The 16,726-nt window shown below is 40.6% G+C and overlaps 2 protein-coding genes across 2 annotated transcripts in view; one reads left to right on the plus strand and one right to left on the minus strand.

Moving 5' to 3' along the window:
* Positions 1-1,646, plus strand: part of ETFA (electron-transfer-flavoprotein, alpha polypeptide) — a 32,525-nt gene extending 30,879 nt beyond the window's left edge. Inside the window, exons 11-12 of the mRNA XM_010572252.1 lie at positions 567-647; positions 1,551-1,646. Of these exons, the coding sequence (XP_010570554.1) occupies positions 567-647; positions 1,551-1,589 (120 nt within the window). The 3' untranslated portion in view covers positions 1,590-1,646. The remainder of the gene's footprint in view (positions 1-566; positions 648-1,550) is intronic.
* A 519-nt stretch (positions 1,647-2,165) lies between these two features.
* The window catches only part of LOC104834406 (chromosome unknown open reading frame, human C15orf27), a 63,354-nt gene continuing 48,793 nt past the window's right edge, over positions 2,166-16,726 (minus strand). Inside the window, exons 9-10 of the mRNA XM_010571659.1 lie at positions 9,023-9,073; positions 2,166-2,901 (exon numbers count right to left, since the gene is read on the minus strand). Coding sequence (XP_010569961.1) covers positions 2,309-2,901; positions 9,023-9,073 — 644 coding nt within the window. The 3' untranslated portion in view covers positions 2,166-2,308. The remainder of the gene's footprint in view (positions 2,902-9,022; positions 9,074-16,726) is intronic.

Here is a 16,726-nt window from a genome sequence, read left to right on the forward strand (position 1 = left end):
CCCCCCCCCCATCCTTTATGGAGTGCTCCCCATCCTGTTGTAGATTTTGATGCGGACACCCACACTTATTTTGCTGGAAGCTGTCACTGACATTTGCAGAATGATTTACCTATATGGCAGAGTTTAAACCAAGAAAGATGTTTTCTGGACTGTTGTGTTGGGATTTTGATAATGTGCATTTTTCTACTGTGTGACAAACTCAATGATATGTCCCATAGTAAGTACAGAGGCCTTTAGGCATGGCTTTACTGTACTTGTTTTAAATGCTACCTCTGAGTTATTTCTGTAATGGTATGTCTCAGATCTTGTAGATAATCCTTTGTAGTGATTTTTTTTCTAGACTCTTTTCAACAGGGAAGGATAGCCCCCATATGAGCAGGGAAGGGAGTTGGGGGGTGTTTGTTTTTGAGGTGGAAAGGAGGAATGTTAAATGCTGTGATCTGTATCTTTGGCTTCTAGGGGCTTGGAGAGAATTTAGCCCATGGTTCCTGGATAAGGCCTGTCACTGTAATCCAGCCCTAGAAGTTAATACTTATATTCTCATGGTGCTTTACTGTTGCTTGCAGACCATTGTTGCTATTAACAAGGATCCAGAAGCTCCAATTTTCCAAGTGGCAGACTACGGACTGGTGGCAGACTTATTTCAGGTGAGGCTAAACTTGGAGGTGTATGGGATAACTCTTTCTTTCAGAGAGATCTAATGCTAGCTTAGATTATATTATCTAGTAAGTGTTAAAGATGTCTGTGTGAGGGTGTTTGCTTTTGGTTGTTTTGTTAAAGAATTTGCTTTATGATTTCATTACTTCCATGCTCAAAGTTCAATCCCTGCCAGTAGAAGGTATCGTGTGTGTTGCCTGCCTCTATTCTAGTTTCCTGAATATGAACCATTTTGAGAAATAACTGCACGTAGATGCTTACATGTATTTTTAAGCTTCATCAAGTATGAAAGTACAGAGTTGGCAGGAGGAGTTCTTAATTTTTGCCTGGGCTTGCTGCCTTACTGATGCCCATGAGGAACTTGCAGTTCTTTCTGGGAAAACTGAACTGTGAGCTAGCCCATGTCCAAGTAAGTGCCTATGGCTCACGTGTGCGAGCTGCCTGCGCGTGCATCCGCATGTGTCACTGGCGGGAGCCTGTAGTGGCTCTGTGGAGAGGCATGGGCAGAAACTGCCAGCACTTAATGCCATTCCTGAACTAATGCCCGCTGCCTCAGTGGTGAGCACAGGCCTTTTCGTAAGCCGGAGACTAAGTCACATTCTGAAGAAACACCATGTAGACAATTTCCTTAATAAATTTTGTACGAATGCATTATTTCCACCTAATGGAAATGTAGCGCTCTTAAATAATTAAGAGGCTTTATTCAGCAGGAGAGAAGTGGGGAGTGCTGTGAGCTGGGGTGACCCACAGCCCCTGGAGTGGTGTGCTGGGCATGAGGGGTGGGAGGGTGGGGAGTGTAATTGTGGGGGTTGGGTGCTGCACTTGGAGAGTTTGGGGGCGGAGGGGGGGGGCTGTCAGAGGGAGAGCACCATGGCACTGGTGTTTGTTTGCAGGCGGTGCCAGAGATGACAGAGCTCCTGAAGAAGAAGTGAGTGATGGTGATGGACCCTGCACTGCACCCGGGGTGTGGAATAATGGCAAATAAAGGATGGGCCTGGAAAGAGGTGGGGTCACTGTGGTGTTGGTTTTTTTTTTTTTGTGGGCAATGGGATGGCACAGCAGAGTGGTGGTGGGATGGAAGAAAGGAAGACAGGGATGGAGGGAATGAAAGAGGGATACGAGGCAGGAGGCAGTATGCGTTTGTTTGTCAGTGTTTATTCCCATCCACACTCCCCTCCCAGCTGTGCTCAGCCCCTGGGAAGGGTTGGGCTGGGGGGCCAGGCTTGGGCCAAGCTGTCCAGCAGCTCTAATCCTGCCCCCAGGCACTGTGAGTCTGTGCTGGACCTGGACTGGTTGGAAGGTCTGTGGTGCTTCCAGGCACCATCAGGCTGGCCCTGGGCTGGCAGCAGGACAGGTCCATCATCTATCTGTCCCCCCAGGTGTGCAGGTCCATGCTGGCCTAAGACTGCTGGAAGGTCTGCTGTGCCCCAGAGGACACCGTAGGTCACAGCTGGCCCAGAGCTGGTGGTAGGGCAGGTCTGCCATGTGCCACAGGCACTGGCGGGCAGAGTCGATGCTGGCTCAGTCCCAGGCTGGTGGTTAGTGCAGATGGCAGAGGTTGTCTCCAGCACTGCCACCGTGCCTGTGGCAGTCTCATGACCCAGCGCAGCGAGCATGTCCCCACAGATGTCCCTGTTTCCCCAAGCTGTTGCTATGCCTCAGGAACCCTGCCTAGCTGTGGTTCTGGGGGCCCCAGCGCCCCATATTTCTCGTCGATTGTTGGGGCACCCTGGGGGCAGTCGAGGAGTGGCTTGAGCTGGAAGACATCAAGGCTCTCCTGGTTCCTGTGGTTGTAGATGCCAAGCCGGTGGCCCAGGTCAGGGCTGGCCCCCACTGAGCCCGCTGGGCTGGGCAGCTTCAGGTTGACAGGATCCAGCCCCTTCTGCGCCAGGCAGGCCTCTTCTGACAGGGAAGACAGCAGCTCCTGCACCATGGCATGGGCCACCTGCTGCCGGGTGGGCGCCAGGTCAGCCCGCAGGCCAGCACTGGCCTCCGCAGCGTCGTCGCAGGCTGTGCTGCAGTCCGGGGAGGAGCCCAGCGTCTGGCTGCTCTCACTGCAGGCCTGGGTGCCGGAGCTGACAGTTGACCGCGAGGCGCTGCCTGAGGTGATGCTGGCAGATGTCCCGGTGCTGCCCAGGCGCATCGGCACCTCCACAGTGAAGAGGTCGGAGGAGATGTTGGGGCAATGGACATCGATGGCAGCGGTGGTGACGACGCAGATGGCTGCCTCAGGGACGCCACTGTCTGCAGGGAAGAGAGCAGAGAGAGGCAGGTGAAGGGGGCCCAGCCAGTGCACCACAGCTGGGCTGGTCAAAGTGCAACAGTCGCCTTTCCAAAACCACTGCGCCTCTGCCCTCTCGAGCTTTGTATAGATCCAGTTCATACCTATTTAAAATAGCGATGTATGTACACCACCCCTCCTCCTTTATTTATACAGCTTTTTATATACACAGGTAGAGATATGCACCTCTTGCTGGAGAAGGAGATACATCACCACAGATACAAAACAGGCATACATATATAAATAATACCATATACCTCCAGATGTGTGTATGTATTCCATAAATACATGTATAGAGACATGTCAAAATTACATAGTGTCTAATGTTACACACAAACACACCCCTTTATATATAAATATATGTATGTATATTGTTCTGTACATGTGTGTAAGGAAGGAGAGAAAATGTATACGAAGTGGTGTACCTCTATGAAAACATATCTATACATGAATACATTCCCACATACCCCCAAACCCTTTATTTCTATAGCCCTATGTCTAGATATACATAGCTTTTATATAGCCATGTATATATAATGGTGTATAGAAAGGGCTACTAATATATAAATAGTATTGCAGACATCTATCTATGAATGTGTGTATATATACACACTCTCTCACACATAATCTTTATATATAGCCTTATTAGCCTTATCTGTATATATACATTTTCCTGTATCTATACATGTGGAACTCTAGCTATAATACATTATACCTATATATATACACACACTCTCTGGTACATAATTACCTATTGTCAAATGGAATAGACTAACACACACAAATACTTTCACACACCCTCTTTTCTATATAAAACTGTATCTATATATGTGTATGTTTGCATATATGGGGAATAAATAGGGAGGAATATACATACATAATACATTATACTTACACATGAACACCCCTTCTTTAGTTATATATATTGCTTTTATGCATAATGGGAATGTATACAGAGGGATACACAGCTATAAATAATACTGTATACCTATATATGTGTGTGCATGCACACACAAAGTATATATACTATGTAGGTATATATACCAATCACTCACATACACCAACATTCTTTACATATTCCCCATATCTACATGTTGTGTATATATATATATATATAAGGAACTGCATGCATATAATACATTGTACACACAGACATTTGATATATCTACTACATAGTCTCCCCCCCTTTAAATACATGTAATTAGCTATCTTTAAATAGACCACACACTCTCAGTCTCTCTCACACACCCATATACTTACCTTTATACATAAATAATTTTTTTTTTCACTGTGTGTATGTATTTGGGGAATGTGTATATAGGGATTATACATCTATAATACATTATACCTATATGTGAACACACATACATATCCATATTATATGTACTACACATTATACATGTAAAATTATATGTATATATACACACAGGTAACACCTTTTTCTGTATTTCCATGTATATTATGCGGATGTATATAGAGGAATACACATCTATAAATAATACCATATACATGTGTGCACATATATATATATTCTAGGCAATATATACGTGTGTATTTATATACTGTGTCTCATTTTATATATGTATATTTATATATAGAATTATCCATATAGATGGGGGTAGGAACCCTGCATATAATACATTATACTGACATCTGTACACACAGACATTTGATACAGATACTATATGACACATAGTTTTCCCTTCAAATACATATAATTATCTATCTTTAAACAGCATGCACTCTCTCACACACATACACTTACCTTTATATATAAATATATATTTCTCACTGTGTCTGTACATACATGGGGAATGTACACACAGGGATATACATATATAATACATCATACCTATACTTAGGTACACACACACATCCATATTATATACATATATATTATAAAATTATATGCATACATACACACACAGATACAACTTTTTATGTATCTCCATGTATATTATGGGGATTTATTTAGAGGGATGTACACCTATAAAGAATACCACATACCTGTATGTATATATGCATACACACATTCATACTGCATATAACACATAGATATATATACATACTCTCTCACACACCTCTATTTTACATACACATAATCTTTATATATAGATTTATCCATACAGATATGGGGGGGTATATGTGTGTGTGTATATATATAGTACATAATGTATATATAATGCTTACCTTTATATATACATATGTATATCTATCTCACTGTGTGTATATACATGAGCAATGTATATATAGGGATATATATGAAAAATACATTATACCTATATGTGAACACACACATATACATAAAATGATATGTATATACAGAGACTCGGTCACTCACACCTCCCCCTCCTTTTCACTTATCTTTTTAAACATACATACACCTAAGTATAGATTCATACATCTTTATGTATAGTCATATATATATAATGGGGATATAGAGAGCGATATACACAAATAAAATAATACTGTATACCTATATGTGTGTGCGCATACATTTTTTATAGATAATTTATGTGTGTATAGATAGTTTTTCACATGCATACACACAGATTTTATATACACACATATCTTTATATACACATTTATCCATATTTATAGAGAAAATGTGTGTGTATATGTAAGTATCCCCATTTATAACATACCTATATAGGTACACACATTTTATATATAATATAATACATACATGTGTGTGTATATATATATACACACTCATGTATTTTCTAATACATAACATATAAACTATATATGTATATACACAGACTCTCACATACCCACCCACACATATGTATCTTTACATGTATTTATAGATATATAAAATACCTATGTAGCTACACACACATATAAATAGCTTTATATACACATACCTATATATAGGGGGATGTATAGGGATATACCTATAAGATACCATATACCTATATATGTATATACACACAAACACACATATAGTTTATATATAAAATATATACATAATACAGATTAAAAAGATATTTATATACAGACACAGTGTCTCTCTCATAAACCCTTTAAAAATACATATAATTACCTATTTTTAAATAAAATACACACTCACCCCCCTCCCTCTTTTTAATCTTTTTTCTCTCTGTATATATGGGGAATTTATATATAGGGATATAGATACATAATATGTTATATCTATACATGATACAGACACAGATATATCCATATTATATGTAATACATATTATACATATTAAAAATATATGTATATACAGTCAACTGACACACTTTCTACATATATTACATAAGAAATATAAAATATGTATATACACAGTTTCTCTCACACATATATCTATATATATAAATATGTATTTGTATATCCCCACATACATGTATGGGGTAGACATCTACAATACATTATACCTATATATGTATACACACACAGATACATTATACTTAACTATAGCATACATATGAAATCTGCAAGTATATTGTCATACACACCCCCCTTTTAATATATATTATATATAACATACCTATGTATATGCAGTTATACACACATACACCCTCCTTTATGTATACTTATATAGGCTTACATATGTATACACACAGACATATATCTTTATATGTAATTATATACATGTATAAGTATATGGATATAGATACATAATACATACCTACACACACATTTATATTTCATAATACATATAACATATATATGCAATCACATGCACCTTTATAGATCTTTACATATATAGAAACATTTAGACATATATTCATATGCACATACATGTATACATATCTTACTATATAAATATATATATTGATGTATACATATGGGGGTATATATGGGGATATAACTCAGACATTATACCTATATATACACATACATTCATATTTTGTATAATACAGAATACATACAAAACTTGTATGTATATACACACACACATATCTTTTTTTATATATATATGAAAAAAACGAGATCTTTAATAAGCATATATATATATGTCCCCACGTATATCAATGTAGGGATGTATCTACAGGGATATATATAAAAAATACATTATACACATATATATTTACAACCATACACTTACACACACTTTCATTTATTCTTATGTTACATATACATCTATGTATGTATGTATCTCTGTGTTTATGTATATATGGGGATATTAAAATACATTATACATAGATATATCTTTTATGTCTATAATATACACACATATATTCAGAGACCATCTCTCCTCCTCTCACACCCCCACCCCTTTACAGATATTCATATATTTTGATATATTTAATATATGTATCTAGATAAAATATCTATCTATATATATACACAGCCTCTCACACACATCTTTATATGTATGTAAAGACATATGCATACATCTTTGTATATGTATATACAGTCACACACATACCTTTATATGTATATGTCTTCTCATATCTATATGGGGATGTACACATGTTTGGAGATACATATGATACATTATACATGTGTCCTGGTTTCAGCTGGGATGTAGTTAACTGTCTTCCTAGTAGCTGGTACAGTGCTATGTTTTGAGTCCAGTATGAGAAGAATGTTGATAACATTGATGTTTTCAGTTGTTGCTCAGTAGTGTTTAGACTACAGTCAAGGATTTTTCAGCTTCTCATGCCCAGCCAGGGCACCTGACCCAAACTGGCCAACAGTGTATTCCACACCATGTGACATCCCATCTAGTTTAGGAACTGGGAAGGGGGGGGGCAGGGATTGGCGGCTTGGGGACTGGCTGGGTGTCAGTCAGCGAGTGGTGAGCAGTTGCCCTGTGCATCATTTGTACATTTCAATCCTTTTATTACTACTGTTGTCATTTTATTAGTGTTATCATTATCATTATTAGTTTCTTCTTTTCTGTTCTATTAAATCGTTCTTATCTCAACCCAGGAGTTTTACTTCTTTTCCTGATTTTCTCCCCCATCCCACTGGATGGGGGGGAGTGAGTGAGCAGCTGCATAGTGCTTAGTTGCTGGCTGGGGTTAAACCACAACAACATGTACACACAAACATATGTATATATTTTTACTTATGTATTTTTATATATGTTTGTATCTGGGCTTGTGTGTATATATATGGGATATACATATATAATACATTATAGATTTATATGCACATGTATATATACACACACAGATGTATGTATATATATATACACACATTCTTAGAGATATACCTATCTTTTTATATATGTCTATATTTCACCGTGTGTATACATACTATATATAGGGATGTATATATGGGATAAATGCATATAATACACTATACTTATGTGTACACACATATATGTGTCTTCTGTGTATGTATGTGTATATGCAGACAACCCATCTTTTTATAAATATCCCCGTGTACATAGGGGATGTATATATGGGGATATACATACATAATACCAACACACACTTTTTTTTTTTAATATATATATATAGACTTATATATGAAATGTCATACACATAAGGAAGCCCAGCCTTGCTTGCCGTGAGGTGACATTGCAGAGCAAGCCAGTTCCGCCTCCTCCCAGCAGCAGCAGCTCTGTGCCAGGCAGCCTGTGCCCAGCTGCCCCCAGCCCTGTGAGGCCCCTCAGCCCCGGGCTCGAGCTGACCCCCAGAGCAGGGCGAGAGCCCTCCATGCCGGCACGACGCTTGCCAGGGGACATCCATTTGAAGCCTGACCTCAGGTCACAGACTGTGCCTGCCACCGAGGTTTCTTACCATGCCGTTCAACCTTTCCGAAAGGTTCCCAGCATGGTGCTGGGCTAAGCTAATGCCCCACTTCATTTTTGTCCACGCCGCTCATTCCCGGGTCCATTTGAACTGCTCTGCAGACTGGACAGCCTAGCTACCTAGGGGGAATTAACCTCTCCCAGATCTCCAAACTATTACCAGTGCCTTCAGCAGGAGCAAACCTGGGGCCCTTCAACCTTTAGGGAATTACTGTTTTGGTACACACTTCCATGGAGCAAACCAAGAGATGCCATGGTGGGTTTCATTTCCAAGACAGATCTACATCATTGTTCAGTCTCACCTGCTTCATAGCACACAGTGCAATGCAAAAATGCAGCTCACATTTACATTTTCAAGCAAAACTTACCACTGCTAGGCTCATTGTAGTATCGTCTGATGTAATTATTCATGTCATCCTCTGCAAGAACAAAAAGGCAGCCATTAGAAGACGATTTATTTAAATAGCTGAAATTCCACCTCATGAAAGGCTCTCCTCTGCCCTGTATGCCCAGAGCACCACCTTTTGTGTATTTGTAGGCCAGAAGAGCAGGTGTGATTTGGCGACACACTACACACCCCCTGCCCCATCCACCCCATGGCCGCAGCCAAAATAGGGATTATCATTTGTTGCAGTTCTTTATGGCACCAGCCTGGGAATGAGGCATTTCGGGTTCCAGAGAAAACGTATTTCCAGAGATTGACACAGGGCTGACCCGTTCCCTAGGTCCATACGCTTGTCCTTACAAGCAGCAAGGAGAACGCTGGCCTTTTTCTGGTCAGCAGGGCCCTCCCCTCCCGCATACGGCACAAGGATGAAGCTTGTGTTTATCCTGACAGGCTGAACCGAGGGCACCATCATAGACAGACCTACTTCTGCTGTACGGTTACACCACTGAGTTATCTCCTTCCACGCGGTTACTCTTCAGAAGGGGAGGCACTGCATACCACTTGTGACCTGAGCTGCCTTCTCCCTCCCGTTAACGTTGGTGTCTCCCTGGAGAGACCCAGCACTCCTGGGAAAGCCCAAGCACCCTGCTCCCTACCGGTCTGCAGCCACCCCCTTATTCTGCCAAGGAGTTCTCCATGTAGGGGCACTGGTGGGCAGGTTTTATTTCTCCTGTAGGGATACTTCTATTTTCTTTCAGTATTTTTTTTCACATGGCCCAACACTGCTCCTCATTTTCATTTGCAGTCCCCTCCTGAGACATATGCTGTTGCCATACTGAACAGCAATGACGTAACCATTGCTCCTGAGCAGCTTCCCTGTGTTTCTGCACTCTCTCTTTCCTTTTAGTGTTTTTAACTTGTTCCTGTGAAACACAGTTGCCTTAAAAAAAGAGGAAACTACATCCAGTATGTTTCCAGAAGAATGTCTAGAACATCCCCTGTTCTACCTGGAATGACATGGCCAATAAAAGCCACACAACGAGTTTACCAAAACAAGTAGAAATGCCTCTCCAGCTCAACACAAGCGCTGCTGTGGGAAAGGAAAAACAGAGCCAGACAAGCCAGCCCTCTAGCAGTTGTAAATCCATGTAGTTTTAATGTGTAACTCCCTACTTCTAAAATAATGTCCTTTTTTTTTTTCATTCAGAATGAATAAAGAGAATTATTTTGTTGTATATTACATATATAATATATAGCATAATATTTACATTATCTGTTGGCTTAAAATATGCTACAAAGATTTTCACAAGTCAAGGGTGTAGTACTACACTTGTAGTACGTACATGAGAGCTACACCTGAACTTCAGTAATGGTAAGATAAAAATGAAGACATGACCACAAAAGGGAAAAGCAACAGCTATATTGTATGCAGCATCTAAATTGTATATGCATTTAGATGCTGGAGATGACAGTGGGATTACATGTTATCTTACAGAAAAGCAGAACATTTTACAGTTGCTGAAAAAGAAAATAAACCCCTCTTGTTGCAATTCTGAGCAGAATGCAAATATTGCTGCTAAGAAAACAGTGTTGGCAATCCAGGAAGATTTTTCAAGCTTACAAGCAACCTGACCTGCCCAATTTGCGGTGTATGGTGTGCTCTAAAAGCATTCTCTCCTTTTAAGTGCTCTTTTTGATACCATGTTTCAGAAAACCATGCTCATCCCTTTGAGCCAGATTTCCTTCGTCCCCCTGGGTCTTTGTGGCTACACAGTCCTGCCTTTTCACAGCACATTGCGGTTTGCAGGTGAAAGAAACAGATGTTTTCTGGGGAACACTTTCTCCACACAACAAGACCCAAACCACTAAGCACTCTGTACCTGAAATAGCTGCACTCATAAGAAGGCAATCTAACCTGACACTGAAAGGCAACATGGTTGTTTTCCTGGTTTCATTGGATCTTAAAAGCTTTTTTGGCCCTTGTTGATCTTTAAATGCCTGCAGTCAGAGGTGTGCTTTGTGCTAATGTCTGAGTTTAAAAAAGAGGCCTCAGAGTAGCTCAAGGCAATGCCGCTGAATTAGGAGTACATTGCAAGGCTTTTCAGCTATCTGCTACTAAAATACACTTCATTTCAATCATGCATAATTTATACTCTAAACGCCACCAAACCTGCCAGCCCGTATAGATACAGGTTCTTGTTCAGGCATGGAACCTTCAGCTACAGTCAGAAAATACCTGCCTATCTCTATTCAGGTAATGCACTTTCAGCATATTTAACTTAAGAGTCTAATTCTAGGCAGAGAAATGGGGAAAAGAGAACTACCGTTTGGCCTGGACAAGGGCATGTTCTGCACGTGGGGGTCGCCCCTCCTCATCACCTGGCAAAAGCACACGGCCACGCTCTCTGCAATGAATGGGGGACTGCGGTGCTCTCATTTCCTTTGGCGCTCTCTAAAGTCTGCCCAAAATGCCAGGATGCTTTGCACCAAAGGCAGAAAACAACTTGGAAAAGTTATTCATCTGCTTTTCGTGTCTTATGGCATGGCTCAAATCAAGTCTTCTTTAGGATTGCATACATTTACTGCCCTGGCAATCTGTCTATCAACTAACGGAATGCACCAGGGCACTATTTTCAAACCGATCAGTTGCTTTCAAACCAATTTAGCAAAGAGATTATAGACTACTCTTTACCAGCAAAGGCCAATGCCAAACACCTGAAAAGGAAATCCTGTAATGGACAGACTCAGATCTGAGTGGTGAGGAAAATCACTCTGTCCTGGCTGTGCATGTGACTACTTGCACACAAGACTGGGAGAGCTGCCTACGTTAATGTTATTATCTGATGGCCTTATTAATGTCATTGTTTTACATTGCTTATCTATCTATAGATAAAATACGTATAAATATATACATGAGCATGTATATGTAAAATATAAAATAAAATACCTTTTTTTTTTACCTGAATACTTCCTTATGAACAAAAAACAATAACGACTAATGGAATAACAAAAGCAGAATAAATATTTCAACAACAGATTAAGTTTCTGAATCATTACATTAAAGCAAAATGACAATTAACAAACTCATCTTACTCATATGAGAGTCTCAGCTGCTTTGGGCATAAAAGGCTATAAACAATTCCAGTTCTCTCTCATATTCTACATTGCTGAAAGCAAGGAGTTTAAAAAAATGCCACAAATATACAACTGGAAGCAACCATTTGTGCATACAAAATGTACACACATATAAAAAGTACAGTACTGCCCATTACTATGGAACACTGCTTAAGTATTTTACGGTGATTTACAACAAGATGAAGTCCCTACTGCTCAGTATGTGCAGTCAAATGGGATGGGGAGTACAACTACTTTTGCAGCTGGTGGGATGTAGGAAGTTCATGTGAGCAAGGGGAGACCAGCTTTACAAAAGGGGCAGATTGCTTATATTATTTAAATTCTACATAGTGTTTTCTGCTGTCAGTGTATTTTAGTTTCAGCTCCAGAAAGGGAGTTGTCTTAAGAAATACTTCATTCTTCATAGTTTCTCTGGGGTTTTAATACATTTTTTTGTTACTTCTGCCACCTTGGAATCTTCAGGATCCAGAAGACTTAATTTTTCTCCTTTCCTAGAAATAAACCCATCTCTTCAAATACATAGCAATGTTACCTGCACTTCCTTTTCCGGAAGAGAAACTTTCCATTTAAAAGTCCTTAGCCATAATGATGCCCAAATGGTATTTATAGTAAATTATGGAACTGGCAGTAAGTAGAAAAAAAAAGCATTTCCCTCTTATTGCTCCTAGAAATGGCAACCTTAGGAAAATGTCTATGGATGATGATTGGGATCCTCTTGCTAGATGCACCAGGAGGAATCATAGAACCATTTAGGTTGGAAAAGACCTTTAAGATCATTGAGTCCAACCGTAAACCTAACCCTATCAAGTCCACCACTAAACCATGTCCCCAAATGCCACCTCTACATGTAATGAATGAAAGCCTTTACCCCCAGGAAATCTGGTGACAAATTTGGTGATGAAGATCCAACAGCTGTGAGTTGAGAAAGTAGAATGGGAAGAGCGAGGCAGCTCTTCCCCATGTGAAAACCCATCCTAAGCTGTGGTGAACAAGGATGGTTCTACAATCTTCCCTGGAAATCGAGAGCGATGGGAAGCAGTAAGATATGCAGCAGCACGGTGGAGGAATTCAGCTGAGAGAAGGTTTTGCCGGGCAGGAGAAGGAACGAGCAGGAACAGGGTGTTCTCTATGGTCCACGAGCATTATTTGCTCAAGTAGCATGGGGTGTGAATGACTGCCAAAACAGCATGACAAAATGAGACACCTGAAACTGCTTCACCTACTAGTGGAACACAGCAACTATGTAACTGTAAGAGGTGACGCAGCAGAGGAACATGGGACTACAAATAGACAGAGGGGCTCACTCCAACATGATCAAGACTTTTCACCAGACAGAAGGGAACGTGTGGTTGGGAAGGTTGCTCAGACTCCTACCTCTCTCACATAAAACCCCAACAGCCTTCCCTGACGCTGTAACCAACCACTTCTGCAAGGCTGTAAGCACAGTGAAGTCAAATCAAGAAGAGGAAATAAGTCCCATCTCTTAGCCTGTTACCCAAATCTCTGTTATTGAAAAAACATGCAGCTCTTGGTCAGGATCTGTCTGACAGCTACTGGATTTTGTCTGATGAAGGTTTTCAAATTAGCTGCCTGTTCTTTTCCCGCAAGGCTCAGAACACACACTAAAATGGTTCAGGGAGTAATAAACTATTTAGAGTACAGTTCCATATAATCTCATCTGACCCAAGAGACAACGTTGTAATCTCTCTCTCCTGGCCCTATAAAAACTTAATAAATTTGGTGAAACACATAAATGACATTCCACCCAAGGCAGATCTCTCTCTTAGTTCTGTAATCCCTCAACAGTGACCTTTAATTGTTTCATCAATGACTTTAGTGAATGAGTCAGCAACCCCCCTGCATATAATAAATACCATTTGCACATCTTTTACATTAGAGGCCTTAAAAAGGGGGATTTCTTTTGAAATATTTCATTATTAAAGCATTTTACTTCATTTTTTTATTGCCATTGATTGTACTGCCTTCTGTCTCTTCAAGCTGAATTTTCTGAACTGGACTATTTCTGAACTATTTTTTTCTGCTGTGTAGCCTCCCACTGAGGATGCGAGTCCTCAGGGTAGAGTAATGTCTTACCCCGACTTTCCTCCAGAAAGCAATCTTTATTAGGAGGTTTCTAAAGAACCCGATGTTTCATCTCCATAACTGCTATCTGACACTGGCATCTTCTCCTTAAAGTACCACTACCACTTACAAGCATTAGGAAAGGAAAGTAGCATAACATACACTTTGCAATAAAAGCCACTAAGATAAACACTCTGAGCAGGGAGGCTTTTCAAGGCACAAGTTCAAATTATTGTCACCTAAACACTTCTAGAAGTAAGAACAGTGATGACAGCTATGCTGCTCTGACACTAGCCAATAACACTGCTGCAGCCTGACTGCCCAAAAAGAACATAGCCTTAGTATGACACTGTAGTGCAGTAAGAAAGGAAGACAGAATGTACATAAAAAAAGGACATCTCTAGGTGTTTCTGAGAGCAGACTGGCAATCCACAGGGGAAAACTCCCCTATGAAGCTGTAACCTTCCCAGGGAGTTTTCCCCTGCAGATTGCCATGCAATCTCTGGCATTCCAGATCTGCGTGACCTTGGCCATCTGAACTTCACCATCACCAAATTCTCAGCCAGACCTAACCTCCTCTTCTCCTCAGCAGTCCAAGTATAGCTCACTGCTCACTTGTAAATTCATTTATTAAGGCATATGCACGCTCCCTAGCCTGTGCTGTACTGTTTAGTTCACCTTTCTGGTCTTGATGACCTGAGCAGAGATTTTTTCCCTTTTGCTTTGCTGGCCCTAGAAGGTCTCTCTCCCTTTCCCTCGAGCAACATGGAAAGTTTGTACCAATGGGAAACATGAACAGCCAGCTGGCACTTTCCAGGAGACTTTCCCTGCTTTTCATATGAAGGCAGATGGCCATGTTAGTGCAAGCCGCAGTACTCACACAACTGTTCCATTCACACAGATATCCAGTCCCTGCAGAGGTTGGATGGATGCCTGAGCATGTGGATAACCCACCTTGAGAGGAACTGTGAAAGTTACCTTGCACAGAAAACAGAGCAACAGATTCAGCCCGGTTCTAAATAAGGAATGAACCTGAGATGGAAGTCATTGTGCGGAAGGAAATCCTGGAATGTGGAACAGGCTCCATTATCAGCAGATACTACTGGGCTAGAAAAATCAGGACAGAAAACCAAAATCCTTAACTGACAACAAATTGGGTGGCTTTGGGCCTCGCTTTAGCAGATCATGCTGCAAAAGCACTGTATGCCGAGTTGAGCGTGGCTGAGATGCAGGACATCTGTGTGTCAGCATGGCTGGTGGCTTTGGGTAGAGGATGGCCTGGGGGACCTCTCAATGGTCTTTCCAACCTTGTTCTCTATGAATATGGATCAGCAGATCCACATCTGAGTAGGCTTGTTACAGTCAGCCTGAAGCCACATTCGTTGCGTCTAGAAAAAACAAAGGTTGAGAAAGAATATGGCTACCAACAAAACAATAATTTGCTGGGTAAACATCAGGGAAAGAGAATAATTTAAGCAAAAGGATTCAAGAACAAATTGTTATAAACTGGCAATGAATAAATGTAGACTGGGAATTAGGAAAAGATTTCTAATAATTTAGAATAGTGAGATGCTGGAACAGTGTTATAATGGCGGCAGAGGGCAAAATACATGACTGCTGTCACATGGAACATGATCTGTTTATGAAAGGGATTATTATGAAAGGGGCTGCATGCTTGGACAGTGGAAAACGTTCCAGTTCTGTGTTCCTTCACTTGTCAGCAAAGTCTTCACACCTCCTCACATTAATGATGGGAGACAACTTCAACCTCACACGCATGACCATACGCTCACCACTTCTGGAAGTGAAAAGTTTCTACCCCACCCATTTGGTGAATATGAAATTCAAGAGCCTAACTTCGCTAACTACACACACATTTATGTAAGTGTTACTTAAGGTTTAATTCCTTTGATTCCCACCTGGATGATCAGTGCACAGAGAACCACAAAGCCTGAAAGAGGCACCTTCAGAGAAGCCAAATCCTCACTCTTCCACAGATACATGGAGTTTAACCAGGAAGCAGAGTGCACTTCAGATATAACCATTTCCAGGAGTAGATTTCAAAGTAGATACATTTCAACATTTGAAAATAACCATAAACTATTTTTTATCTATTGTTCTGCAGTAACAGGGCTCTCTTAGAGCACTAAGAGATGATCACCAAAGGAACTGGCTTAGAGTTTAAAAGTGTTCAACCAGCTCAGACTGCCTTGCAAGGAACAACTGACAAAATCCTTTCCAGTACCCTGCTTTGGCTTCTCAGACAGCTTATGAATAATCATAAGGGAAACCCTCTGAAGCTCCAGAATTTTTCATGTTCCCCTACCAATATCCTACTTTATTCACTTACAAAATGGTGGGTACCTATGGGGACAGCAAGCTTTACTTTTCTCCAAGCATGATTATAAATTGCAGCAGTCCTCCAAAGCAAAAGACTTACTACTAACGCTATAAAAATGGAAATTTG

The sequence above is a fragment of the Haliaeetus leucocephalus genome, unplaced genomic scaffold (genome assembly GCF_000737465.1).
Source record: "Haliaeetus leucocephalus isolate CR32 unplaced genomic scaffold, Haliaeetus_leucocephalus-4.0 Scaffold339, whole genome shotgun sequence".
Taxonomy (NCBI): Eukaryota; Metazoa; Chordata; class Aves; order Accipitriformes; family Accipitridae; genus Haliaeetus; species Haliaeetus leucocephalus.